At 64.0% G+C, this 25240-nt stretch overlaps 1 protein-coding gene across 1 annotated transcript in view; it reads left to right on the top strand.

Moving 5' to 3' along the window:
- The window catches only part of CABIN1 (calcineurin binding protein 1), a 100954-nt gene that overhangs the window by 64281 nt on the left and 11433 nt on the right, over positions 1-25240 (top strand). The window contains 1 exon segment of the mRNA XM_059895124.1: positions 24647-24810. Coding sequence (XP_059751107.1) covers positions 24647-24810 — 164 coding nt within the window.

Below are 25240 nucleotides of genomic sequence, written 5' to 3'. Positions count from 1 at the left end.
TGAAAGGGGCCCTTCTTCAGTGTTCTGCAAAACTTTCTTCTGCAGTTGCTGAACCAGAGTGAGAGCCAGGCAGGTGGCTTGGTTCCCCTGAACTCCTGCTTGCTCTCCTTACACGTGGGCCTGAAGAGTGACTGAAGACCCAGTTAGATAAGGGGAAGTGGCCTCACTTGGGAGCTGGTGCATGGTCGGTGCTCAGGGAAAGTTTCCCTCCGCCCCGCCCCCCCCCACCGGTAGTGCTTTGCCCTTAAAGGCTGTGCAGTAATGTTGCAAGGAGGGACCCAACCCCCCTTTCTTCCTTCCGGGTCAGGCACCAGCCTTCCTAAAAGCAGAGTTTAGGAGGCCAGCCCCTCAGATGTCTGCTTCCCGCAGCTCCTCCCGTGGTTTCCAGAGCCTTCCAGAAATGAGCCCCACAGGCTGAACGGGACGTTTTGCACGGTTTTGCCTCTTCTGGGTCAGCTTTTGTTTCTCTGTGCATCGCAGTGAAAGGTTAACCTCTGGGCAGAGGGCAGACAGGTGCTGGCACCCCCTTTTATGCAGCACCCAAGGGACAGGCACTCCGGCTGGCTGGTGACAGCACGGCCCCTGCTGAACCACCCACTCTGGCCTTGCCATTGCTGCGGCTGGACCCTCGGGGTGGACGTGTCTTCCAGCCGTGGCTGGCTCCCAGCGCCTCAGGGAGCGCTGGCCCTGCACACGTTTGTGGGACAGATCTTAGCAGGAGGGATGCCGCCTGCCTTGTTTACGAGGAGTGTTTAAGGCAGCCCTCGGCTGACTGCTGCCCTAGCCAATGGGCTGGGCTGACAGCTGGGCTGGGGGTCAGGACGAGCAGGCTGGCTCTTCTCCCTTCCAGCGCTGGGGTAACTGCCCAGGCCTGGGGTGGGGGCGGGGGTGGGGCAGGGACTGGCCCTGTGAGCAGGTGTGGGGAGGCAAGGGCAGGGCCATCCAAGCCCCCACCACCCTGGGCAGCGCCCTCATCCTCAGGGCCTGGGCTAGGAGACTTGCCTCTTAACTTTTTACTGGCGATTTCTGAAAATCATGTGAGCCGCATTGTCATTGGGCCACATCGTCATTGCAAACCGTTGAGACGCACAGCAGAGCCCACACCCCTGGTCTCCCACCCCAGGCATCCTGCCCTCCTTAGAGGTACCTCTGTGAGTGGCCGGCTACTCCCTTTTCTCAAGTGTACGTGTACCACATCAGACAAGTTTGTCATTCTGCTTTAAAAAATATGCCTGTGTGTATATGTGTATGGGGGGGGTGCTTTTTGGTAACTTGCGCTTTTTCGCCGACACTATGTCTTGGGGACATTCCCTGTAAGGGGTGCAGGCCGCCCGTGGCTGTGTGTCCTCTGGGTCCCGAGGAGGCGCTCGCTGCGGGTCTGTGGACCGTCTCCCTGACAGCCCGTCTCCAAGCATGTCCTCCTGGTACGGCCAGCGCCGGCTGCCGTGGGCCCTGCCGCGGGACACTCGCGGGCTTGCCCCTTTGTGCTTGCCCGGTCGTGTGGGCCTCTGTAGCGTGCTGTGGGGCATAGGGAGAGAGCGGGACCCTCAAGGAGTCCAGTTGGCTGGAGGCAGGGCTCCCACGGGTAGTGGGTGCTGCTTGGCCAGGGAGGGTGCCAGAGGGAGGCCGGGGCTGAGGCTGTGCCGGCCGGGGCTTCTCGGGGAGCATGAGGGGCCGGGCAGAGGGCTGGGTGCACAGGGGACCGGTGGCCTGGGCCCTGCGGCAGAGGCCTGGCGCATAGCGGCCCAGCCATGCGGTAGGACGAGCATCTGAGGGAGAGCAACGAACTTGGCGCATCTCCATCACCCCCACCCCGCCCCAACGACTTGACTGAGGCACTGGCTCCCACCCACCCCTTCTCTTTCGTGGAAAATCCCGTCTGTGGGCCATGTGCCAGGCAGGCTGGATCCTGGCCCCGGGCGTGAGTCCGGGGTGGCCGCAGCCCCACCCAAGGGCCCCACACCCCGCCCTCTCCCGACAGGCAGAACGGTCTGGCCTTTGCTAGAACAGAGCTGGGAGTTGTTGGACATTGCTGGTTGAAGTCCTGCGGCCCTCCCCGCCCTGGCACGGCTTGGCCTGGGCCCTGGGGAGGGACGGGCAGAAGGCGTGTGGCCACATGACTCAGCGGTGCCTCCTCAGGATGACCGTGCAGGGAGCTGGGACCCCAGGGAGGACACAGAGGCCTGGGTGGGAGGCACCGAAGTGGGGCTGGGCCTGGGGGTGGGAGCCCTCCTGAGCCAGTGCCAGCCCTGAGGGGGCTGCAGAGATGGGCTGTCCGTCCCTGGGCAGAGGAGACCAGGAAAGCAGAGGCCACAGGCTTGTCTCTGAGTGCCTGGAAGGTTCCACGGCTTCCTGGGCAGGTGTGTGCGCCCCTGGGTGGGGGGCCTGTGGGGGCTGGAGCCGGGCTGCTCTGTCCAGGGCAAACTTGTCTCCCGCTGGTAGTTGATTCGAAAACGTTCCCATAGTAACCAAGCCAGAGATGGCTCTCCCTCCTTCCCCAAAATGTTTGCTGATTTTAGCAAGCAGGGTTTTTTTTCTTGTTTCAACCCAGTTTCCAGCCACCGTGAAAGAAGCAAAGGGAGCGAGGGCCTGGCCGGCACTGTTCCTGCTTCCCAGGCTGTGCAGGCGTCCGCGGCTGTGGCCTGAGTTTGAGGGAGTGGAGGGGGAGTGCTGGCCTGTGGGGCCTCCTCCACGGCCGCTCCCGCCCCATGAAGAGGTCCGCCCTCGGCTCAGGAAAGCAGCCCGCGGCTGGCGGTGGCTGGCGGCCCCCAGGGCAGGTCCCAGGGCCGCATCGTCACTGAGAAAAGCACAGACTTTAGGCCCCAGCGGGTTTGGCTCCCAGCCACTCACCCGACTTAGCCCACACAGGGCATGGGATTGCTCATTGGCAGGATGGTCATGACAGGTGGATAGGAACCCTCGGCACACTCTTGGCCAATCACACAACTCACCCTTAGGACAGGAAGTCAGCCTGCTCCAGGCCCTGGGGCTTGTCTGCGGATCCGGTGGTGCTTCAAGAGGGCAGTGCTGGGGACCAGAAGGAACCTGGCTGGAGGGTGGAAGGGCCTGCCTTGGCTCGAGTGGAGCAGCCTGAGATGTGGATGTCGCCGTCCCCACCTACCACCTGGGCCCCCTTCTGTGTGTCCTGGCTCGACTGTCAGTTCCCGTGGATGCAGCTGTGTTCCTTCTTGTCACTGCTGCAGACGCCACTGTCTGGCTGTCTCGGGGTGCCTCTACCTGCCCTCTCCCCCGTGGATCGGCGGCTTCAGTTCTTCACTGGTACAGGAGGGCTGCTTCTCCCCGGTGCCAGGAGCTCCAGGACAAGCGCTCCTTACCCAGTCCTCCCACGCACGCCTGACGGCTCTGCCGAGCTGGGCCAGGTGCCTTCCCGCCGGCCACTGCCCTGCCCCTCCGGGCACTTAGAACCGAAGGAGACTTTCATTTTGGCCCACCTGTGGGGTGACCAGGGAGACTGGAGCACCTTCCCACGCCCAGGCCTGTGCCTTTGCCTGGGCTCTGGTGCACTCTCCTCTGCAGCCACCACATACCCTGTGGCTCTGTTTGTCCTGACTCCAAGTTGCTTAAACTGATGGGAGATACAGTCATCAGGAGTCGTCTTTGTTTCGTTAAGTGTTTGTGCCCTGGAGCCTGATGGCTCGCTGAGGGCCCTGATGTGGGAGGAAGGGCCCCCTGGTTGGGCAGCCAGCTGCCGGACAGCTACCTGCCAGAGCTGGGGGAAGGAGAGAAGGTCTCTAAAGCCCCTGGCACCCTGTGCTTCTTGGCAGGAATCCGTCTCACTGATCCTACTCTGACTCGCTACCAGTTGGCTGTGTGACCTGGGGGGTCCCCCAACCCCACCCAGTGGCAGATGCCGGTGTTAGGGAGGGGCAGGTGAAACGGGCCCACCTCCCAGGCCAGGGGCCTCTGAGCCCCAGCTATGGCCCAGCCCCAGGTATGGCCCACTGTGTAGGCCAGGCCTCAGCCAGCACCCGTCCCCCAGGGAGAGAGCCCGTGGTGCTGGGCAGGGCCTGGCCTCTAGAGCTCAGTGCGCCTGGGCATCCGTAGATGGGGGCCTCATCTAGAACAGCATTGCCATTGCCCCGGATGCACCCCCAGCACAGTGCCCGGCAGGCGGGTGTGCCTGGTAAATGTGAATCCCTCCCGCCCTCTAGAGGTCCCTGGGACGAGGTCAGCTAGGAAGCAGCAGCCCCTAGCGAGGGGGCGCCCAGCCCTGGCCAGGCCCTGGGGTCTGTGCCTGGGACAGCCACCTCCTGTTGTGGGGCCAGACTCGGCCCCTCTTCCCCCTGCCCTTCCAGCTCAGCGCCTGGTGGGCCGGCGGGCAGCCCCCGCCTCACTTGCATACACCCGTTGACTGAGTCAGTGGCACCGCCCCCGCATGCCAGCCTCAAGTTCAGGGCCTTCGCAGGCTCAACCTAGGGAAGAGGTGTTGGTCTCCACCCAGTTAATTATACCCACCCGCCCCTGGCAGCGGGGCTTTGTGCTGCCTCCTGGCAGTAAACAAGCTGCAGCGTGTCCGTGTGGGGTGTTCCGGCCTGCGGGTGCCCCGGCATGGCTTCTCCAGAGCAGAGTCTGCCCGCCCGCTTGGGCCAGGGCCAAGACAGCCAGGAGAGGAAGCGCCCACCTGACAGCAGACCGACAGCTTTTCCGAAGTTGGTCCCGCCCACGTCACCTTCCCTCCACTCGGGCCCGGCTGTGACCCGGTCACCTTCCACCTCGGCTTGTCCCTCTGCCCACACCTCGAGGCGAGTGTCGCCTGGGTGTTAGACCGGCTCTTGCCAGGCCCTGGGCTGGCCAGGCCCTGGGCCAGTTGACAGCAAGATCCAGGGGCCCCAGGCCAACCCACGCAGTGGCTGGATTATTAGTCCCGTTTCACGGAGGCGCCAGTAGGTGAGGTGCCTTGGCCAAGGTCCCACAGCCAGTCTAGGCCGGAGGAGGGATGTGGACCTTGTGCTCTCTGGTGCTGAAGCCGCGGGTGGCAGCCGGCAGTGCCTGTGAGGAGGAAGGGCGGAAGGCCAGTGCTGGCTCCACACTGGGATTGGCCCATTGGCGATGAGGAGGATGGTGGCCTGGTCAGGGGGCACGGGCATCTAGCCCTGCCCTGGGAGGTGAGGCCGCATGCCAGGTTGATGGGGGGCCGGGGTCAGTAGCTGGCCACGGTGTAGACCAGGGCCTCCCCTGGGCAGCGGGGCCATGTGGACATGGCCTCGAGTGACTGGCTGGCTGGGCCCGGCCACCTCTCTGTGTAGACCCCCAGGCCCACCCTGCTGGGGCTCCCGAGGCATAGCACAGCGGCAGTGAGAGGCCAGAGCATCTGTGCCTGGTCTGGCCCGGCCTTGGACGGGGGGCAGTGGCAGGACTGGCCCCATTTACGGGCGCTCACTCTGGTCCCCACAGCACGTCTGTGGTGCGCAGGCACTGTTACCGTCCCCGGGTACAGATGGGGAGGCTGATGCCAGTGGGCATTTTAGGCTGTTAAAACCAAAAGCCCTCTTCTAGTCTCTGTCCACCAGGCTGGACAGCAGAGCTTGTGGCCCTGTTTCCGGGCCCTGTTCACAGCCCCTCCCTGGCTGCCTTGGCTGCTGTGGGTCCTGGGAGAGAATGTCAAGTGGGCCTCTGCACAGTAGCTGCCAGCAGCTGTGACAGCGGCCAGGGCCCTGGGGAGGCTGGTTCTGTTATACCCCCTTTGAATGAGGTACAGGGCCCAGGGAGTAGCCCAAGGTCACACAGCTAACAAGTGGCCAGGCTGGGATTTAAATCCAGGTGTGTCCCACTCCAAGGCCTGCTCCCTTAGCAGCTGTGCCATTTGGAGTTCAGCAGCCACATCTGGGCTATAGAGAGTGTGGGTGTCGGGGAGGTGAGTGTGGCAGCTTGTATCCTGCGCCTCTGCCCCCTCCTGGGGTGGGGGAGAGGTCCCTTGCTCCTCCCTTTCTCTGAGACCTCCTGGTGGCGAAGCACTCTGTACGTGGCCCTTGATTACCTTCCATCATGCCATGAGTGAGACCCACTCTTGAGGGGCACCAGGTCTCTGGGGGAGGCAACCAGGTGAACAACGGCCGTGGGAGCCCAGAGCTCGCAGTGGGTTTGCCATCACTTTTGCACACATGCTTTTTGAGACCCTCAGGCCTGAATAAAGCCCCACCACTCCTGGAGGTCAGAGCCCGTAACCTGAGGGTGAGCAGGAGGTCGAGAGAGGCAGAGGAGGTGGCGTGGGGGTGCCTGCACCACAGAGCAGTGGGAGCCGGGGGGGGGCCCGTGCCCGCAGGGGCGGGCCAGGTCCTCGCAGGGCAGAGGGGCTGGCAGGGGGGAGATGTGACACCAGCTGACGCAGACGTGCTGGAGGGGCTGGGCTGGGACAGGGCCAGGCGTGCTGCTGGCCTCCACTCCTCTGGGCGCCACTGCTCACAGCAGCGCGTCACCACTCACAGCAGCGCATTGCATCCTTAGAACCCACAAGGTGTTGGTCGTGCCGTCATCCCTGCCTTACAGAGGAGGAAACCGAGGCCCAGCCACACGGCACATGGGCGCCTGAGCCGGCATCCAGACGTTCTGAAACAAGTCGGGGCGGTGGGATCGCAGCCAGTGGACGGGCCCCAGAGACAGGCAAGGATGGGCCCAGCGCACCTTCCTGGACCGACAGGGTGACAGGGAGGGCCATAGGGACAGAGAGTGTGAGGGCTCAGGTGGATGTGGGCCCAGGGGTGGGCCCTGGGTCTGCGTGGGCGAGTGAGACACAGGGTGCCCCCACAGGCCCGCAGTTCATCGTCCTACCATTTACCTGAGGGTGGTTCAGTTCCACGTGCTGGTGTCGACTGATTCCCAGAAGAAACTGGGATTCCTTGTCACCAGTGGACACCCCTCCCAGGCCTCTGTTCCTGTCCCCACCCTCGATGGAGGGGGACCGTGGCAGGTCACCGCCTGCCCCATCCTCGCTGCGATCACTGAGGCCGTGCACAACACCGTCCTGACGTCAGGGTAAAGGACACCCAGTCACGTCAGTGGGAATTATAGAACAGAAAAGAAGGGAAAAGTTTAAATTGAGGAAATCGAACACTGGGCTGTAGTAGGAATCGCTGCTGTGGCGCTATTTTTAGCATTATTGAGTTGATTGATGGGCCGGTTGCAAAAGCAAAGTAAACAAAAGAATCACTTCAAGTTCTCCAAGGGAAAAGGCCCAGTTTTTAAGAGTCTTTAAAAGGTTAGCAAACTTGTGACTTCTTAGCATCGCCCTGAGCTCTCCTTCCTTCCCGTGGCCTCGGCTCTGCAAGCTTCATGGGACTTCACAGCCTCCAGCCCACTGGGCCTGGTTCAGCCTGGAGCAGGTGCCCAAGGCCTTCCCGTCTGCAGGATGCCCGGGCCCCCGCCCTGACAGGACCACAGCGGTCATAAATCCCTGCCCAAGCCAAGCCACCCCCATTCACAGCTAGACTTTAAAAAACCAGTCAGACGTAAGCAGCCTCTGGACGGGCTGCCCCCACGTGCATTTTTGCCTGGCCCTTGGGGACAGTTTCTGTGTCCAGGTGTGGGCTCACCGCGGTGGCCGTGCCAGGATGCCCGGGCAGAAGGCGGCAGTGTGCTTCAGCCCTTAGCATTCTCGACCCCACCATGATGGTCCCCCAGTGGGGCACGGGACTTGCCCCGGGGCCCACATCCTGTGGGACAGCCTCCACCCCGGAGTTTCTGGCCAGCCCCGGGACAGCAGTGTTTGTATACGCATCCAGAATGGTCAGGAGCTTGCTGTGTAACATTCCTGAGAGAAGAACATTTTCCAGTGTGCACTGCTTTTCCCACTGCAAGTTATTTCTCAGAGGCTTGCTCCTGGAATCAGTGTCTCCGCTGAGTCTTTCTGAGGCAGGCACGTATCAGGCTCAGCTTCATCCCCCTGGGACACTGCCCCAGGCAGGCGCCGTCTGGAGGGCGGCCGGGGGGGGGGGGGGCAGCTTCCGGAGGAGGCCCAGGGCCCTCTTGAGGGTTTGGAAAGTGGAGCAGGGCAGGCAGCTGCTCAGACCACGGATGGCAGGGAGCCGCAGGGAGCCATGGGAGAGGGCTGAGGGAGGGCTGTGTTTCCTGAGGCCGCAGGAGCAGGACCCAGCGGGGCAGGGCCAGGAGAAAGGGGGCTCCCCGAGGCCTCGGCTGTGGCAGAGTCGCTGCAGGAACCTGTCCTTTGGGAAGGAGGGTGCTTGGCTATGCCAGTCTCTGCTTAGTCCTCTTGGCCCATGGAGTGCTGGGGCTCACTCCAGATGCAGGCCCTCCCTGTGGCTCCTGGCCTGTGGGAGGGCAGTGGCTGTGGCCTGTCCCCTGGGCTGAGGTGGGAAACAATGTCAGGGAGCGGGCCTCTGCCGTGGAAGGGAGGCCACAGGGCTTGCTTCCATGGGGCACAGAGGAGCTCGGGGACAGCAGACATTTCTTCCTCCCTGTGGCCCCATGATTCCCATCTCACGGTGAGCAAACTGAGGCCCAGCATCGCGCAGCCCGCAGGGAGCAGAGCTTGGATGCTTCTCACCCCCTGCCCACTGCCCTCCCCACCTAGCCTGCGCCCAGCCCGGCAGGAGTGGAGGTTCAAGCCCACCTCCGCCCTGGGCATCATCCTGCTTGCCTGGCCCTGATTAGCTGGCCCCACCCCAGCCCGGCAGGAGGGACTCTGAAGACCACAAGCTCTGAGCCACAGAGCCAGGGAGTGTGGGGGCTGCGGCTGAGCCAAGGCTCGCTGCTTCTGCCGGGGGGCCGCCCCCGTGGGCCGGCACACCTCTGACCGAGTCAGGTGCCCTGTGACTGCACACACTCAACCTCCTCATCTGTGAGATGGGGGATGTGAACGGCCAGCGCTTGGCACTCGAGAGCCCTGTGGTCCCAACAGTGTCAAGATGGCCACAAGCCACACACTGGGCCCCAGAGAGCAGCCTGGTGCAATCAGGACGTGACCATTCCGGGCCCACCCCTCCCAGAGTGCGTGACTGCCTTGCCGTCACGCCTCCAAACACCTGTCTTGACAGTGAAAGCAGCGGGCAGGAGCGTACCCCCCCCACAGAGGATTCTGGGGGTGGGAGGGGGCAGGGTGGAGAGCAGCTGAGGGTCCCTAAGGGGTCTGGCAATGGGTGGGGGCATAGGGGAGGGCAGGGTGTATCTGGTGGCCTTTGCCTGTCCCCCATCCCCTCAGGGCACCGTGCCTGTGGCTGCTGCTCATTCGCCTCCCCTTCCTTGCGGGCTTCCCGGGTGTGCCCTGGGTAGCTCAGAGTCATCCTGAGCTGGAGTGGAAGCCCCGAGGGAGGACGGCCTTCCTGTGGCGATGGGCGCTGGCCCAGGAGCCCAAGTGCAGGGCTGGGCGGCACCCCCATGGCGTGGAGCGGGGCTGCTGCAGGGGGCTGGAGTGTGGATGCCCCAGCGCCCCGTCCACATGGGGCCCGACCCACAGATCTTCCTGTGCACCTGCTCTGGGCCTAGCCATGCTGCCCTACCCTCGGGGTTTAGCCCTGCTTTTGACTTCCTGGTCCCGACCCTGACCTCAGTTTCCCCATCTCCAAAGGCGGGCCAGCTGGATGAGGTCAGTGGTTTTCCAACCCTTTTTCCAAAAGAGCCCTTTCTCACACACCCCACTGGGAAACACGAAAGGGCAGCTTTTCCCGCAGAGACAGGAAGGGCTGGGCCCACCTGCTTGGGCTGTACCGCCACCGCCCACTCCCCAGAGGAGGGGCATGAGCCCTGGGGAGGCTACGGGGTCTCTGCCCTGCCACCACACTGCCCACCCAGACAGGGCTTCCCCAGCTTAGGAGCCAGGCCGTCTTTCTGGGGTGGCTTCAGGCTGGGAATTTCTCTCTCTCTTTTTCCTTCCACTTTTCCTATTTGGAAAATTTGACCAAGTTGCTTCTGAGAAAGTGGCATTGGGTTTGAAATCCAAACCAGAGCTGAGGGCTCCAGGGGCCCCTGCCTGGTTTCCATGGTGATGGGCTGTGGCCACCACACGCCCCTGGGGGCAGAGCACGTACTCCGTCACAGGCCAGGCTGAGGCCACTCACAGGCCGCGCACGCCCTCACCCTCGACTCTGCTCCTGGCCAGCCTCAGGCCCTGCACCATGCCTGGCCCCACCCATAGCTGGTGGCTTTGGGCAAGCCGCTCAGTATTGGTAAGACTCAGTTTCTTCATCTGTAAACTGGGGCTGACCAGACCCACCTTACGGGGTTATCGAGGATCACGGGAGACCATTACCACATGTGCCCCGGGGCCACTGTGTCCAGGAGAGGGTCCAGGAAGGCCCTGGCAGGAGGAGGAGGCAGGTGGGGGAAGGGACTTCATGGAAAAGAGCACACGGGCTTACTGGGGTCCGTGGGAAGGAGGCGAGGTGGCTCGGGGCCAGTTGGGAAGGATGTGCAGGAATTTGGTTGATTAAAAACAAATTTTGAGATGTTGATCTCTAATTAGGTATAAGAAGTCTAAAATTAAGGTATGCCAAAGCAGGTGGAACTTCCCCATGAAGCCCAGCCCCTTGCCAGGGTGGCACTGACTCTCAGATAACGTCCTGTCACACCTACCCCCCAGCTCCCCATGTGGGGACGCTGGCAAATTTGCTTAGGACAGACGAGCAAGGGCCCGCTCCGGGCTGCAGGGGAGGCCGCCCCAGCCCCAGCGGCTCAGTGCTGGGCTTTATTTCCAGAGAGGGACCCGCCTGGCCCTACTCAGAGGAGGGGTGGGGAACCCTGGGCACCAGGCCCCCCTTGGGTGGGGAATGAAGCCGGCCCTGCGGCAGGGGCACCACAGGAAACCCATGAGGAGGAGACGGCGGTGCTCGGGCGCAGCGAGCTCTCGGAGGGAGGGCTCGACCTGCGGGAGCCCCTGCCTCAGCCCCCCCTTCCTCGGGGCTGGGTGTGAGCAGTGCACCCGGCACCCTGCGTGTGCCGAAGGTGCAGGAGAGGGGGTCGGCCAGCTGCAGCAAGGGGAAGGGGGCAAGGTGGCCGGACAGACCAGGGAGAAGGTGGTCCAGGAGAGGGAACAGAGAGAGGCCAAATGGCGCGAGAGGGTCGGCACTGGGCAGGGCAGGTGGTGCTGGAGAGGGCAGGGCTGGCCGTCCCCAGGGCCGCCCACGTCCATGGTCATCCAGAGGCACGTCCGGGGGAGGGTGCACTCTAGCCAGAGAGTGATTGGATATGTGCTGCAACGCTGCTTGGCTCGGCTCGTGGACTCAGGCCTCTGCAAGTTCTGCCACCTGCCAGCAGGAGTGTCCGGCAGGTGTGGGGGCCCTGCTCCCAGGGGCCGGTCCTCGTCCTCTTTCCTTACAGCGCAGTGGGAGGCCCCCGGGCCACAGCAGAGGCTGCACGGCGCTCTAGAGAGGGGAGGGATGCTGCGCTCGTAACATCTCGCATTTGTTCTTCTGGTTCGGGGCACCCCTGTAGGTTGGGGACAGAGCCCTGCTCTGCAGGACGAGCCTGGACGAGTTTGTTCCCCTTCTGATGTTCTACACGAGTGTGAAGGGTTTGGGGGAGGTGGCGGGTTGTAAGCCTGCTTGGGACCCGAATGCCAGTGGAGGCACCAGCTCTGCCTGGGATGTCAGCTTTGTCTGTGGTCAGTGCCTGACCCCCGCCACCCCTTCAGCTCGGCCCCTCCCTGCATGAGGATCCTGTGCTGGTCATCCAGGGAAGACACCTGGCACAGGCCACGGCCACTGCCACCACTTGTGGCCTGAACCTGGCCCCACTTACTCAGCACAGATGCCCCCGAGCCCATAAAGGCCATTCATTAGGAGCCAGGGGTCAGATGGTGGATGGGTTGTCCTAGTTTTCTCCATGTGCACATCAGACATGGCTTTTCTAGGATGCGGGCTCCCCTCCTGAGATGAAATGGAAGCAGCTCAGCAGCCCTCCAAAGACTGGGCTATTCTAGAAGCCTGGAAGGTATCTCTCATTTCCAACCCTGACGTGGGGCGGGCTCAAAGGAGCCAAGTGTTAGCACCCTCTTGCTCTGAGGAGGCTCTCTTGGGCCCCATCAAACACACGCCGAGTCCCAGATCACCCCGAGAGGCATCAAAGCCTGCTGGCCTCTCTTCTCCTCGCTGCCCATTCCCCAGACCCCTGGCAGTCCCTCTCTCCATGAGGCCACGTGCAGCCCCACTGCCCACACTAGGCACCCCTTGCCCTCCACGTGGTCCCATTGGCCGTCCCTGATCGTCCCAGCCACCCCCACCCCCGCTGCCATGTGGGGAGATCCCTGTCCATCAGCATCCAGCCCACAGGCCTGCCACTTCTTCCTGAAGCTGCTCTGTCCCCCACCCCAACCTTGTTTCTCTCCCTCTGAGGCCAGCTCCGCTCCTGAGCCCCCAGCTGGGCTGGAACTGCCAGGTCAGCCGAGCTGACATGGGCCATGGCTGTGTCAGTGCCTGCCCACGACAGCCCTGGCATCCATGACCGAGACCCTGGCTCCGCCCCATGGTGACTGGGGCCTTGGGCAGGCCCTGCAGGTCAGGCACTGGTGGAGGTGCATGCACACTCGTGTGCTCATCCCCGCGGAGCTGAGCGTGGCATGGGCACAGCTGTCTGCTGAGGTGGATGCTGCCCTGGACCGAGGGACAGGGGTCCTTGTGCCCGGCCCTCTGTGTTTCCCTGGGCAGGTCCTTGTTCCCCACCTGTGTCCTTACTCATGGATCAAACAGGCAAAACACCTGGACTCAGTGACATCAACGATACTTTGCAGCTGCAGAGCATAGTCTGAGCCGCTTTTGAGCGCCAGAGGCTCTAGTGAGAATGAGATGGGGCTGCAGCTGGGGTCTGTGTGCCCAGGGTGGAAGGCGAGCTTCTTTCTCAGCCGTCAGGGAAAGGTGAGGAAGCTGGCTGCCGTGGGCCTGTGAGGCTGGCGCGCTACCGGCAGAGAGATTGCTCAGGCACACGACACACAGAGCCAGCATCCCACAGCGGGGAGGCCTGCACCTCCAGACCAGCTGGCAGCTCAAAGCTCCAGTGCTGAGAATTTGGACTGTTAACTCTAAGAAGCATTCTTGCTACCTAAAAGGCAGCGTTGGACTTAGCCTGGGGAAGACTGGAATTAGGTCAAGGCGGGGGCTGGGGTAACGGCCGGCAGGAAGGAACCAGGAGCAGCCTGCAGGTCTGCATTGGGTCAGGTCTTGAGAAGGGGTGGCCGTGAGAGGCCACTGGGCCACATGGTCCCATGGGCAGCGCAGCCGGTGGCACCTTGGCCAGCAGCTAGCTCTAGGTCTGGGTCTTGGCTTTGCAGGGCCCGGAGCCCACCTCTGCTGGGGGTGCAGGTCTGGGGCGTGTGAGGCAAAGCACAGGTGCGTGTTTCCAAGGAAGGTGTGGCCACTCGAGGGGGCTGTGCTGCCCACTGAGAGGAAGGTGACCAGAGAGGTGTGAGCAGGCCCGCCACACGCTCTGCACGCCGCCCCGGGTGCAGGCCTGGGCTCTTGCACACGTTGGTCCATTAGTCTGGCTTCCACTTCCCGGTCCACCACACGCCTCTTGGCCTTGGAGTCTTCCTTTCCACTTGCATAGGGATGACAGCCTCTACCCCAAGCTACTGTTTGTCCTCTGCTGCTCCTCACTCAACACGGACGCCTTGAGACAGTCTGGACCTTGTCTCTGACCACCCTCAGGCCAGGGGCTACTCACGCAGACAAGGCTGGAGTCGTCCAGTCTCACTTCCTCTGGCTCCTTCTGGCTTTGGCGGCCATCCCTGGGGTCCCGGGCTCACAGCTCCCCCTCTGCAGACCTGACGGGCATGCAAGTGCTTCACCTAAGAGATGGTGGTAGAGCAGAGAACGAATGGGGATGGCCAGGTGGGGGCCGCAAGAGGAAAGCTGGCCGCCCGACTTCCCAGCATGGACATGGGTGCAGCCCCGGCCTGCCTACCTCCCCGCTGGCCGCCAAGGGGTGCTGGGTGGACGGTGGCTGGGGATGTGAAGGTCAGGACTTCCCAGGGCTGGCCCTTGACCAGGGCTGGACCAGAACCTCTCCCTTAGGGCTGAGGAGAAGAAAGACAGGGTCCTGTAGGCAGTGAGGCTGCCTGGGGTGAGGGCCATGGGGGGAAGGCCTGGGCTCTGGGCCGAGGGCAGGAAGGGGCCTGTGTGTGGGCCATTTCCTTCCCCAGCTCAGCCCTGGCCACCTCTTCCTCCTGCTGGCCCCCAGCCCCCCATCTGGAAGAGGTCAACGAGTAAGGCCCAAGGCAGGGGGAGGTGGCTCTCAGGGCCAATTACCTCTTGCCCTTGCCCTTGCCACCATCTTCCTTGTCTTCTTGGTCACCCACAGGTCCTGGGGCTAGAGTGGGGAGAGGGGTCTGTCAGGCAAAGCCCCCGTGGGGATCAGGTGATGTCCTCAGATGTTTGTTTTCTTCTTATGATGGATTGTTGAAGTTTGCTCTGGGGGGTTAAGGTTAGGTGTCCCTTGGAGAGGCAGTGGGGCACCCTGATAGTGTGGGGCTCGTCCTGCCCTGAGGTCAAGGGGCTTCTCAGGTGCCAGGCCTGTCTGCAGCACGGGGGTGTGCACCCCCCTCTGCATCAGTCCTCCCCCCAGGAGCCTGCCAGGCTCAGGCAGTCCTGGGGTGCTTGCTGTGACTAGGCCAGTGACAAGGGTGATTCCAGGGGCAGGCTGGAGCACACCCTTCAGCACCCAGGCAAGGTGGCCAGGGACACCCCCCCCCGCCCCCAGGATTAACCCTGAACAGCCAGCTCACAGGTTAGGCCAGCCCCTCCCTGCTCACGGGGGCTCCTGCTGGCCGTGGGGGAGCAAGGTCAGGGTGGCCCCAAGGGTGGCATAGTGCTGCAGGAGCTCCCACCCTCTTAGGCCCTCAGGGTGGCCCTGAGGTGGGGAGCAGCTGTTTCTCCGGGGCGGTAGTCAGAGGCCTGTGTCCTGCACATCCAAGTGCTTTGTGGGCAGTTAGGACCCGCATAGGGTGCTGACAAGTGCCAGGTGGGGCACAAGGTTTTTTCAGGCCCCAGAAGTTCTCAGGCCCACCAGTCCCGCTATCACAGTGCTGTCGCATGAAGCCCCGGGGGGATCCCCATGTGCACAGAAATGTTTCCCCCTGGGGGGGGTCAGGGAGGGTGGTCCCCACTTCCTTGTTCTACGGCCTGGCAGCTAGAGACGGTGATGCCCATCTCTTGGGGCTCTGGAGAGGGCTGGGGTGCAGGGTGCTGTGTGGTGCTGGAGCAGGCCAAGGAGGTGGAGCCCTCAGGAGCCAGCATTCGCCCGGGGCATATCTCCCCAGAGCTCCTGAGCTCCCCTTGCCCACCATGGCCTCCCGCCTGCTGTGACAGCAAGACCCTGAGCCCCGGGCTGCCCCCACCCGCCGCTTCCAAGCTGTGTGGGAGGCCTCCTGCACACAGGGGCCTGTTTCCAGAGAACTACCCGTTCCACACGCACCGTTTCTTTCTGGCCCAGATGTGATGCCCACACACATCTTCAGCCTCCCTGGGTCTGACTCGACCTGTGCAGGGCATGAGCGTCCCATGTCTGCTCTAGCCCTGGGGACAGCTGGAGGGAGTGTCCCCACCTGTTCTGGAGCCGGCCAGGCCTGGGGGTGGCTCTCAGCCATACTGGACTTCCTGCTGTGTGACTCTGAATCTGTCCCCATGTGTGGGTGTCATGACGACATGAGTGTGGACAGTGAACAGCTGTTGTGACTTGAGGACATGCGGCGGGAGCACTCCTCGCCTGAGACCCAGCCCAGTGGGCATAGCCTCAAGGTGGCCTGTCTCCCTGCAGCTGTGTGGCCTCTGGGAGCCCAGGGCCAGACAGAGAGTCCTGATCCTCCAGGGAGTGTGAGCCACTGCCTCTGCGCCCCCCGGAGGGAGGGCAGGCAGGGAGTGCACAGCCCCCTGGCCGAAGGTTGGCCTTGGGCCGATAGGACTGGGGCACGTGGCAAGCCTGGGAAAGCTGGTGGGCAGGAGCCAGCCGGGGCAGGACAGGTGGAAACTATCTGGCTTGGGGAGATGTCACCAGGACAAGTGTTACCAGGATAGGGACCTGGTGGATCCGAGGCATCTGGGTGTTTGGGGAGGGAGGAAAGAGCCGGGCCCTCGTGGTGCTGAGGGCGGGGAGGGATGGTGGGGAGGTCGGTGCCTGGCCTGGGGGCAGCGCCTTTGCTCAGCCTGTCCTCAGCTGGGGCAGGAGAAGCAACCAGGGCGGCCAGCTCCACAGGAAGCCAGAGAGGAAGGTGCTGTGTGCTCGCTGGGGCTGTGGGTGCCGGGGGCGTCCCTTCTGAGCCCACTCCTCTCAGAAGGGGCACAGTCCCACTCCTGGCACCCGCAGGCCTCTGCAGGGCTGCCACATGCCGAGGCTGAGGGGCTCTTGAGCCTGCCTGGCTTCTGCCCAGCCCCACTCCTCCCCCCAGTGTCTTCTGCTCCTGGGGTCTCACAGCCAACTGGAAAACGAGCCCCCTCCCAGCTGGAAAGCCCCCTGGGGGATGCCGTGATGCCCCTGTCCTGCCCTCCCCGCTGAGGATGGGCCTGGGAGAGTCTTCACTCCGGCTCCCACTGCCCCACTGGGTCAGCAAGGACATCCCCCACTCACCCACGCCTCTGCCCTGCACCGGGCCCTCGGGGCACAACTCCAGGGGCCCCGCGCACAGAGCGGCCCCGTGCAGGGCGAGGACAGCCCCGGCCCGGCACGTCGCTGGCCCCTGTCGCCCTGCCCTCCGCACTCCTGGCCGCCCCTACCCGGCTCGCCCTGGGACGCCAGGTCCCACAGCCTCCCGCGGTGAGGGCTGTGCCCCCGGTACCCTCAGCGGCCCGGCCCGGAACCCGCGAGGATTGGCCGGCAAAGTCAGCCGTGCCGCTGGGCCCGCTTCCAGGCCGAACAGCGAGCGAGCGCCCGCGCCCCGTCCGGCCCCGCCGCCCCGCCCCGGCCCGCCGAGCCAGCGAGCGAGCGAGCCTCCGCGCCATGGCCCGGCGCCCGCCCTAGCTCCCTGCACAGATGCCACGGCGGAGCCGGCGGGTAGGAACTTGCCCGGGGCCGGGGCGGGGGCCGGGCCGCGACAGTGTCTCCCCTCTGCCCGCGGGCTCTGCGCTCTCCCGAGCTCTGGCTCAGTCCTCCGGGCCGGCTCTTGCGGCCGCCCCCCGCCTGGCCCCCGGCCCGCCCGGCGCAGCAGGAAGCCCGCGGGCCGCGGTTTCCCGGGCGCCGCGGCAGAGGAAGTCGGCAGGCGGCGGGGCCGCGGCGCCCCCTGCCCCCGGCCGGGGCCCCGCACAGCGCCAGGTGGGCGACGGGCGGACCGGGGCGGGGGACGGGGGCGGGGCCCAGGGGAGAAGCCCGCCCGCGAGCCTGGGGCGAGCCCAGCCGACCCGCCGGGGCCGCGAGTGGGCGCGCGGGGGTGTGCGCTGCTCCGGCCGCGCGAAAGCGAAAGCCGCTCGCTCGCCGACCCAGCAACTTCGCGGCGGACGGCGCGGACCGGGAGCTGCGCGGGCCACTACCGGGGATGGTGAGCCGGCCGGCGGGTGGGTAGCAGCACCCCGCGCGGTGCTTCCCCGGCTATAAATAGCTGCCGTGCGGGGGCGGGAAGATGGTGCCGGGGCTTGGCGAGCGCCGGGCCTACTCCAAGCCCCGGGCTGGGCCGGGACCCTGCCCCGCCGCAGAGTGGGCGGGAGGGGGCGGAGGGGTTCGGCGCGGAGGCGAGGGGGGCGCGGCGGAGTTGCCGGGTGGGCTGCCTCCGCGCTTTTAGTTTGTCATTTCTGCTTCTCCCTGGAGGGGGAGGGGACGGACGGCCTGGCAGTTCTGGGGATCCCGTGTGCGACATCTGATTTGGCAGAAGACGCTGGAAACGGGCGGGCACCGGCCGCAGGCAAATTGCAGGCTTCCCCAGCCCTTGCCTGCGCTGGGGACTCATTACCTGTGGATGGCGCGGGGAATCCCTTTCCCTTCGCAGCCCAGCTTTGGACGGCTCCTGGGGGCAGGGCTAAGGCGCCCCTGGCGGCCTCTGTGCAACCCTGCGGCCAGAGAGGCGGCCCTGATGGTTTTGCAGAGGAGGCTGCAGGGCTTCCTGCCCCCAGGGGTGTTCAGCCTCGCCCGCCCCTGGCGCGCCCTTAACCCAAGGCCTGGAGCAGGATGGTGGCTCCGATTGCTGTGGGAGGTGCAGGGCCCTTAGCTCTGCAGGGCATCAGGAAGATGGGGAGATGGCAACCTGGAAACGCAGTCCTGGCCCCAAAGGCCTCAGGACTCCACCAGGGCAGTTCCTGGAGGCGATGGAGCCATCTGGGCTGGCGGTGGGAGAGGTGATGCCCTGCTGGCCTGCTTGTCTGTGATGTTCACCCTACTTGGGGGCAGGCAGGGTGGAGCGGGAAGAGCTGGGTAGGCTGAGTTCTGCTGCCAGCTCAGCTCCCTGTTGGCTGTGTGCCCTGGAACTAGTCTCTCCGGGGGAGGTGTAAGTGGGGTCATGTGTGGGAGAAGCTGGGAAGGTGCCCTGTGAGTACTGTCGGCCCCAGGGACTCATGGGCACCAGATGCAGCCCTGCACAGCCCTCTCTGCCCTTCTCCGAGTGGTCTCGCTGCTTGGGAGGTTTGCGTGGGTTTACAGGTAACAGGTGTCTCCCCAAGACTGTGGAGGGCGCCGGTATTCTCCCCAGGGCTGCTCTTGACCTCAAGGCCTCACAGTCCAGATACCAACACTTTCTTTGCTCGGCTCAGGGTTGGGCTGCGGCACTGAGGCTGTCCTGGAAACAAAGTTTTTATGCTTCTCTGGGAAAAAAGGCTCCTAAGCTCCTACCCTGACACCCCTTCTTGCTGAGGGGCTCCCTCTCGCCCTCCTGCTCCTACAGCCCCCAGCCCACTGCTCCTCGGAGTGGGATGCCAGCAGGCTCTCCTGGCCTCGCCTGCTCGGAGCGCTGAGTCACTGCTGCACCCATGCCAAGGGGGGGGCTGCAGGAATCCCTCTGCTGGGGAGGCGGGCTCTCCCTGGGGTGCTCGCAGCATTGTGTTCTCTGTGAACAGGGATGTTGGGCTGAGCGGCTGTGGGAGGCCTTGCTCTCCTGTCATGCTGTGGGCGTGGGACAGGTGGGGGCTGGGAGGGCCTGGGCAGGTGGGACGCTCCCTGCATCTTAGGTCAGGAGCCCAGGCACGGCCTCCAGGACAGCACCGGCTGCTGCATGCCCACCATTGTCCCCTCTGTGGGGAGGGATCCAGCCCGAGGAGAGGGAGAAAAGCTCTGTGGGGAAGGCTGTTCAGCCGACATTCTTCCTAATGATCCTGAAGACTCCACCCCAAATGTCACCCAGGAGGGGACCGAGTGAGTTAGGGTACACCTGCAGGGTGACGCACTGGGGTCCTTTTAAGTGATGGCGAGTTTTTGATGTTGCAGGAAAATACGCGTGCTCTATTACTGAGTTAAAAATTAAGATGAAAGAATTCACGCTCCTCTGTACCTTCTGCTCAAGACACTTGGGTCACAAGGTCGACTCTAGGGGGCTGCCCATTTCCCCTCACTTGGTAGGGGCTCCCCTCCCTCTTCCTCCAGTTCCTGCTCCTTTCTGGCTTCCTCCCTGGCTTTTCCTGTACAACCCCCTCCCCAAAGTCCTTGCTCTCTTAGCCCCTTTTTCCTTATCCCAATCTCTCATCTGTCCCCTCGCCCTGGATGGTAGCCATCTGTGTCTGCTTATCCCACCAGCATGGACCCCTTTGGGGGTGTGCCTGACCCATCCATGTGATCCCCCAGTCCCTGGGATGCACTTGGCTTTCTGTGCAGTTGCCAGGCTGAGCTGCCCTGGGGGACCCAGGGGCCTCCCTAGCACCTGCGGGGGCTCTATCTGGGGCACAGACTCCCCCAGGCCTGACCAGGCCTTGGCTCAGGTGCAGCGCTGGCAACTCCCTCAGAGCCGCCCGAGAGCTGCACCGAGGTTGTGGGGACTTGGAGCCAGGGTTTGTGGTCTTGACCGGGAACATTCCTTTTGTGGAGGGTGTGCAGGCCTGCCTGGTGGCCCCCCAGAAGGTCAGCTCTATTCAGGGGGTGGAGGGGCCAGTAAGCAAGAGAGACTCAGCCCCTCCTGCCTGCCCACCGGCGGCAGCTCAGAGTCTGGGGGGGCTGCGTGGCAGGATTCAGGCCCTCAGGACTGGCTGCTGCCCACGAGAGCTAGGTCGGCCCTTGACACCACCCCGTGGCAGCCCTTGCTCAGGCTGGGCTGGGCCTGGGAAGGCACCAAGCAGACACGGCCCCTTCTGGGTTGCCTGCCCAGCCACCTGCTTCTACCTCTTCCCGCCCTCCGGCCTGCTGTGGGTCCCCTATCGCCTTTCCCTCCTCACTTCCTACATGAGGCTCCTAGGTGCAGCTGTTTCTTGGCCTTTCTGGGTGCTCCTAGCTGTCGTTACTTTCTCCTCTGTCCTTCTGTTTGAGCCACACCTGGTGCCCCAGCTGGGCATGACCCCGGTGGCAGCAGAGTGGGGAAGGGGCCACATCTGAGTCCTGTGGGTGGGGCAGCAGGGGACAGTGGGAGGAGCCCAGGATTCCAGGAAGACTCCCACAACAGGGCCCCAGGGACTTGATCACAAAGCCTCTGAGGCCCTCAGGGTGCTGGGGAGGGCGCTGGCTCCCCCGTCCCTCTGAGGACAGGGCTTCCAAGTCCCCAGCTGAAGACTGAAGTGATTTGGTGTCACTGCCTAATTCTCTGCACCCCCATTTCTACGTCTGTAAGTCACAGGTCGTGTTGCTGACTTCTTGTTCCTTTGTGAGCCTTCAGGGAGGGCGCAGAGAGTGGGGGACAAAGGGGTCTGGCCCCTGTGTCCTGGTCCCACCCCAGGGTCACTGGGCAGCCTTGGGCGGGGTTGATTACACACACCGACTGTCCCTGCCGGTGTCGACATAGGACGAATCCGAGTCTCCACCCAGTCCGCATGGCCTGAGCCTCATCCCCTTCCAGACAAGCCTGGCCCCGGGGCTGAGTGTGGCTCGGATGGAGTGGAGCCCGACTGGGCCGTGCCTCTCTCGGCCTTCTTTCCTGCCCTGGCATTTCCCGGCCCCTTGTTTTCCTGGGGAGCCTTTGCCTGGGCCCTTAGAGTGGAGGAGCCTTGACTGAAGGGTGGGGCCCGTGAAGGTGACACATGGGGCTGGGAGCCCTGGAACAACCCTGAAGTATGCCATGGAGAATGGCCCGAGTGGTGGCCCAGCAGAGGGTGGTTGGGTTTGCCCTGTGAACCAGAACTGTGTCTGGATCTCTGCCCTCCGTCTGCCAAGCTCGGAGTTGGCCCCGGGTTGGATGAAGAGGCTGTGCCGGCAGCCCTCCTGGGGTGCAGGGAGCCCGGGCTCCTTCTGGCCCACACTGAGGTGGTTAGGGAGGTGTGGACTGGCTGGCCGATCAGGAATCTTGGGGGAAAGGAGCCCCTGCCCCTCCAGGAAGAAGCTCTCCCAAGACCACAATGTGCTGGAGACAGCGTGAGCCATGGGCCGAGCACGCCCTTGGCCTGGCAGCCAGGAGCAGTGCTCCATGCCAGTGGGGCCATCTGCTGTCCGTCCCTTCCCTGGGGCACCACCTGCCGAGGCTGCGGTGACCAGAGGCCAAAACCTCATGGCCCTCCTGCCCAGGCTCTGGCCTCGCCTTGCTTCACAGCCCCCCTTGTAAGTGGATGGCACGTTCGTGGGCAAGGGTGCAGGCTGGCCCAGCTGCACCCCACCATGCCACTGACCCAGCCTCAGCTCCCTTGGGGACGTCTTTAAGGGTCCCCAAGTAGGGCAACCCACCCCAGCTCCCAGGACCCCTGGCCTGCCCAGCTCTGGGGCTCAGCTGCTGCAGCTCGGTTTCCTCAAGAGCAGCAGGAGGATGCCCAGCTCTCAGGGCTGCAGGGAGGATTTGGTAACTGGTATTAAGCGCTCAGCCCAGAGCCTGGGGTTCCATGAATTATTCAGGTGGTTGCAGTCTGTCTCGGTGACCTCATCTGTCAGCCAGGAGCCCAGAGCAGTTCTGATGGGCTGCAGGGTCGGCTGGGACACTCTGGATGAGCCGCTTGGCACACGGGTGAGCTCTGAGCACAGTCCTGGCATTTCTGAGTGCTCTGAGGCCGCCGCTGCACCCCCTGCACCACCCGCGGCTCTCCAAGCAGGCGGCATCCCAGCCAGGATGGAGTGCCTGCTGCCTGGGAGAGGGGAGTCTGGGGGATGGCACAGTGAGGAGGGGGCCTGAGTCGTGGCCCCCCAGCCCCGCCTGGCACCAGAGCTGCCTCCCTCCCTCGAGGCACCCTGTCCAGGACTCTTCTTGTGGGCTGCCTGCTGTGTGGCTCCGACTTGCTGGGACCCTGCTTTGGCCTGTCCTTCAGGCCCCCCAGCGCAGCCAGTCTTCCTCTCACACACTGCTGCCCCCGTTCTTCTTCTCGGTCCCAGTGCGCCCCCTGCCCTCCCTGGGGCCTGCACACGTGCCCTCTGGGTGGGTGCATGGGGGCCTCTGCTGCTGAACTCTTGTGTGAAAGGATGCAAACTGGACCTGTCCTGGTGGCTGCGTCCTGGCTGCCCGAGGAGGGGCTGCTCAGCAGGCTGAGTCAGTGGCTGAGGCGGGAGGGGCCACATGCCTCTGGGCTGGCTGCCGTCCAGCAGTGTGGCTGGGGGCGGGCTGCCCCTTGCTGGCCCAGGCTTCCCACCTACACAGCAGGCAGGTTCAGCCAGCTGTGTGCCTGGAAACGTCCATGATCGTGATGCACCAGACCGTCAGTGCCGGGCTGGGAGAGCAGTCCCAGAGGGTGAGACGGGCAGCGGGTAGTGCCTCCGTGTGACAGGGCAGGTGGCAGGCAGACCCCTCTCAGTGTCACCCGGAAATTGTCTTCATTGAGGCATTGCCTGGCAATTCCCAGTGGGCTGGCAGTGGCGGGAGGCTAGCCCACTGTGGCAGGCGAAGGGGGGGGACACCGTGCCCTCCAGGGAGTTTCTCAGCGTGTGCCTCGGCTCGTTTTGGCACCCCCAACCCAAGGGAAAAAAAAAAAAACAGGTAAATGCCTTGTGTCACCGCCCCGTGCAGGCTGTGGTGGGGACCACGGTGATGTCTGAAGTGCCTTGGCGGGCCGAGCCCTTCTTTGGTCTTACACTGCTGGGCCTGGCACCCTCCTGGCCACTGCCATCACACCTGGGGGCGGGGTACCTGGGCCACTCTGGCTGTCCCTCCTTCTCTCCAGTGGCAGCTTTCCCCGAACTGCTGCAGAAGCCACGCCTGCCCAGTAGGAGATGCAGCATTGGTGTTAGTGTCACAGGAGAGGGTGGCCTCGGGCCCCCGGTTTTGTCTGAACGGGAGCCCAGCCTGCCCGGGTGGGCCCTCCGTGTCCACTGTGAGCCCGGACACCAGGCGTGCAGGCTGCGGGGACTCAGCCCTGAGGGTTTCAAGCTCCTCTCTTTTTTTTCTTTTTTTATAAATGTATTTATTTATTTATTGGCCGCGACGGGTTTTTGTTGCTGTGCACAGGCTTTCTCTAGTTGCGGCGAGCGGGGGCTACCATTCGTTGTAGCGCATGGGCTTCTCATTGCAGTGGCTTCTCTTGTTGTGGAGCATGGGCTCTAGGCACGCGGGCTTCAGTAGTTGTGGTGCATGGGCTTAGTTGCTCCACGGCATGTGGGATCTCCTGGACCAGGGTTCGAACCCGTGTCCCCTGCATTGGCAGCAGATTCTTAACCACTGCACCACCAGGGAAGCCCTCAAGCTTCTCTCTTGCCCAAATGGATCAGGCCTGGAGGCGCTCTGGCTTCCTTCCCAGGGCTGCTGGAGCAGGGAGGGCGCCGTGGACCGTCCTCCAGCTCCCACGGGAATAGGGCCCTGAGAGGGGCTCCACCTGGACACCCTGCCGTGGGCCCCACATGGGAGAGGCGGCGGTGCTCACGGCTCTGTCCTTCCTGGGCAGGAGTTTCTCCAGGGGTCAGCTGCAGGGACCCATCTGGGAACCTGCCCCGGAGATATGGCTCAGAGGTGTGAGCTTCTGTTCACTTGTCATTCCCTCCCTCAGCCATCCTGGGCTTCACCTCACCTTGACTGGGTCTGAGCGGGTGTCAGACCCCATGCTGGTGGTGGGGCACCGCAGGGAACCAGACCTTGGGGCTGGTGATAGGCAGGGTGCCAGGTGCAGCGATGGGCTAAGCACGGCCGGGGGGGAGATGGCAGTGGGGCTCCCCAGAGCCAGTCCTGCCCCCGCTCAGCCGTCAGACAGTGGAGTTAGCCGGACGGGAAGTGGGGAGGGGATCCCAGCCAGAGCAAAGTGCTGGGCAAAGGTGTGTTGAGGGAACCCGGCATCCTGGGAGCTGCCGGTCATTTTCGGCGGGCCTGTGAGTCTCTGGGCACTGCTGGAGGGAGAGCTGTGGGTTGGGCCCAGGTCTGGGCCTGTCTGGCCAGCACAGCTGCTGTGGTATGGCGGCACCTTTTGACCCTCAACCTCACGAGTTCCTAGAGTTTCCCTCTAGGAAAAGGTACCATGCTAAGTCACCACCTGTGCAGGAGACGCGTAGGCCCCGGCTTCTCCCAGTCCTGCCATTTGACCAGGCGCAACCTGTGTGCTTCCCGTGGGGGCCGATCAAGTAAACGGAGGCCGTGCAGGCTTTCAAAAGAGGAGGATGCAGAACTATGCACGCGTCCTTGTCTCCCATCTGTGGGAGGAAGCAGGTGGGGGGCCGCACTCCCGTCCCCTTGGGCCCCAGGGCAGGCTCCGATTGCAGTGGCCCTCCTCTCATGCCCGCCGCGTCCATCCCGCAGGGCATCTGGCGGATCCCCGTGGACGAGATCGACCGGCCGGGCAGCTTTGCCTGGCACATGAACCGCTCCATTGTGCTGCTGCTCAAGGTGCTGGCCCAGCTCCGGGACCACAGCACCCTGCTGAAGGTCTCCTCCATGCTGCAGCGGACCCCGGACCAGGGCAAGTGAGTGCAGCCGCCCGGCCGGCCGGCCCAGTCCAGCGTGTGGTCAGCCCTGCGGGGGCGGCTGGCACTGCCGTAGTTCAGAGCACAAGCACGTACTGCCTGGAGCCCCTTGGTCCCGTCTGCCTGGGGCGTCTACACTAGCAGGGAGCCCAACCCAGTCCTTCTTTTCAAGGCCCTCTCTGTCCCACTGTCTGGAAACCAAACACCAGCGCCCCTGCCCCAGACTCCCCGGGGCAAGCACGGGCTCTCCCCACTGGGTTTGGTTTCCCCACTGAGACTCTGGACAAGCCAGCCCTTCCTCCTGCTTCCCCCAGCTCGGGGCTCCTGGGGATGCTGTCCGCTCGTGGGGACAACAGGTGTCCAAATGACAGCCAGGGTCCCCAGGTGAAGGCCAGTAATAGTGGGCCGAGCCACAGGGGGCCTGGGCCTC

This window comes from Balaenoptera ricei, chromosome 14 (genome assembly GCF_028023285.1).
Source record: "Balaenoptera ricei isolate mBalRic1 chromosome 14, mBalRic1.hap2, whole genome shotgun sequence".
NCBI lineage: Eukaryota > Metazoa > Chordata > Mammalia > Artiodactyla > Balaenopteridae > Balaenoptera > Balaenoptera ricei.
Note: the sequence above shows the minus strand (reverse complement) of the source record. Positions and strands in the feature narration are given on the sequence as shown.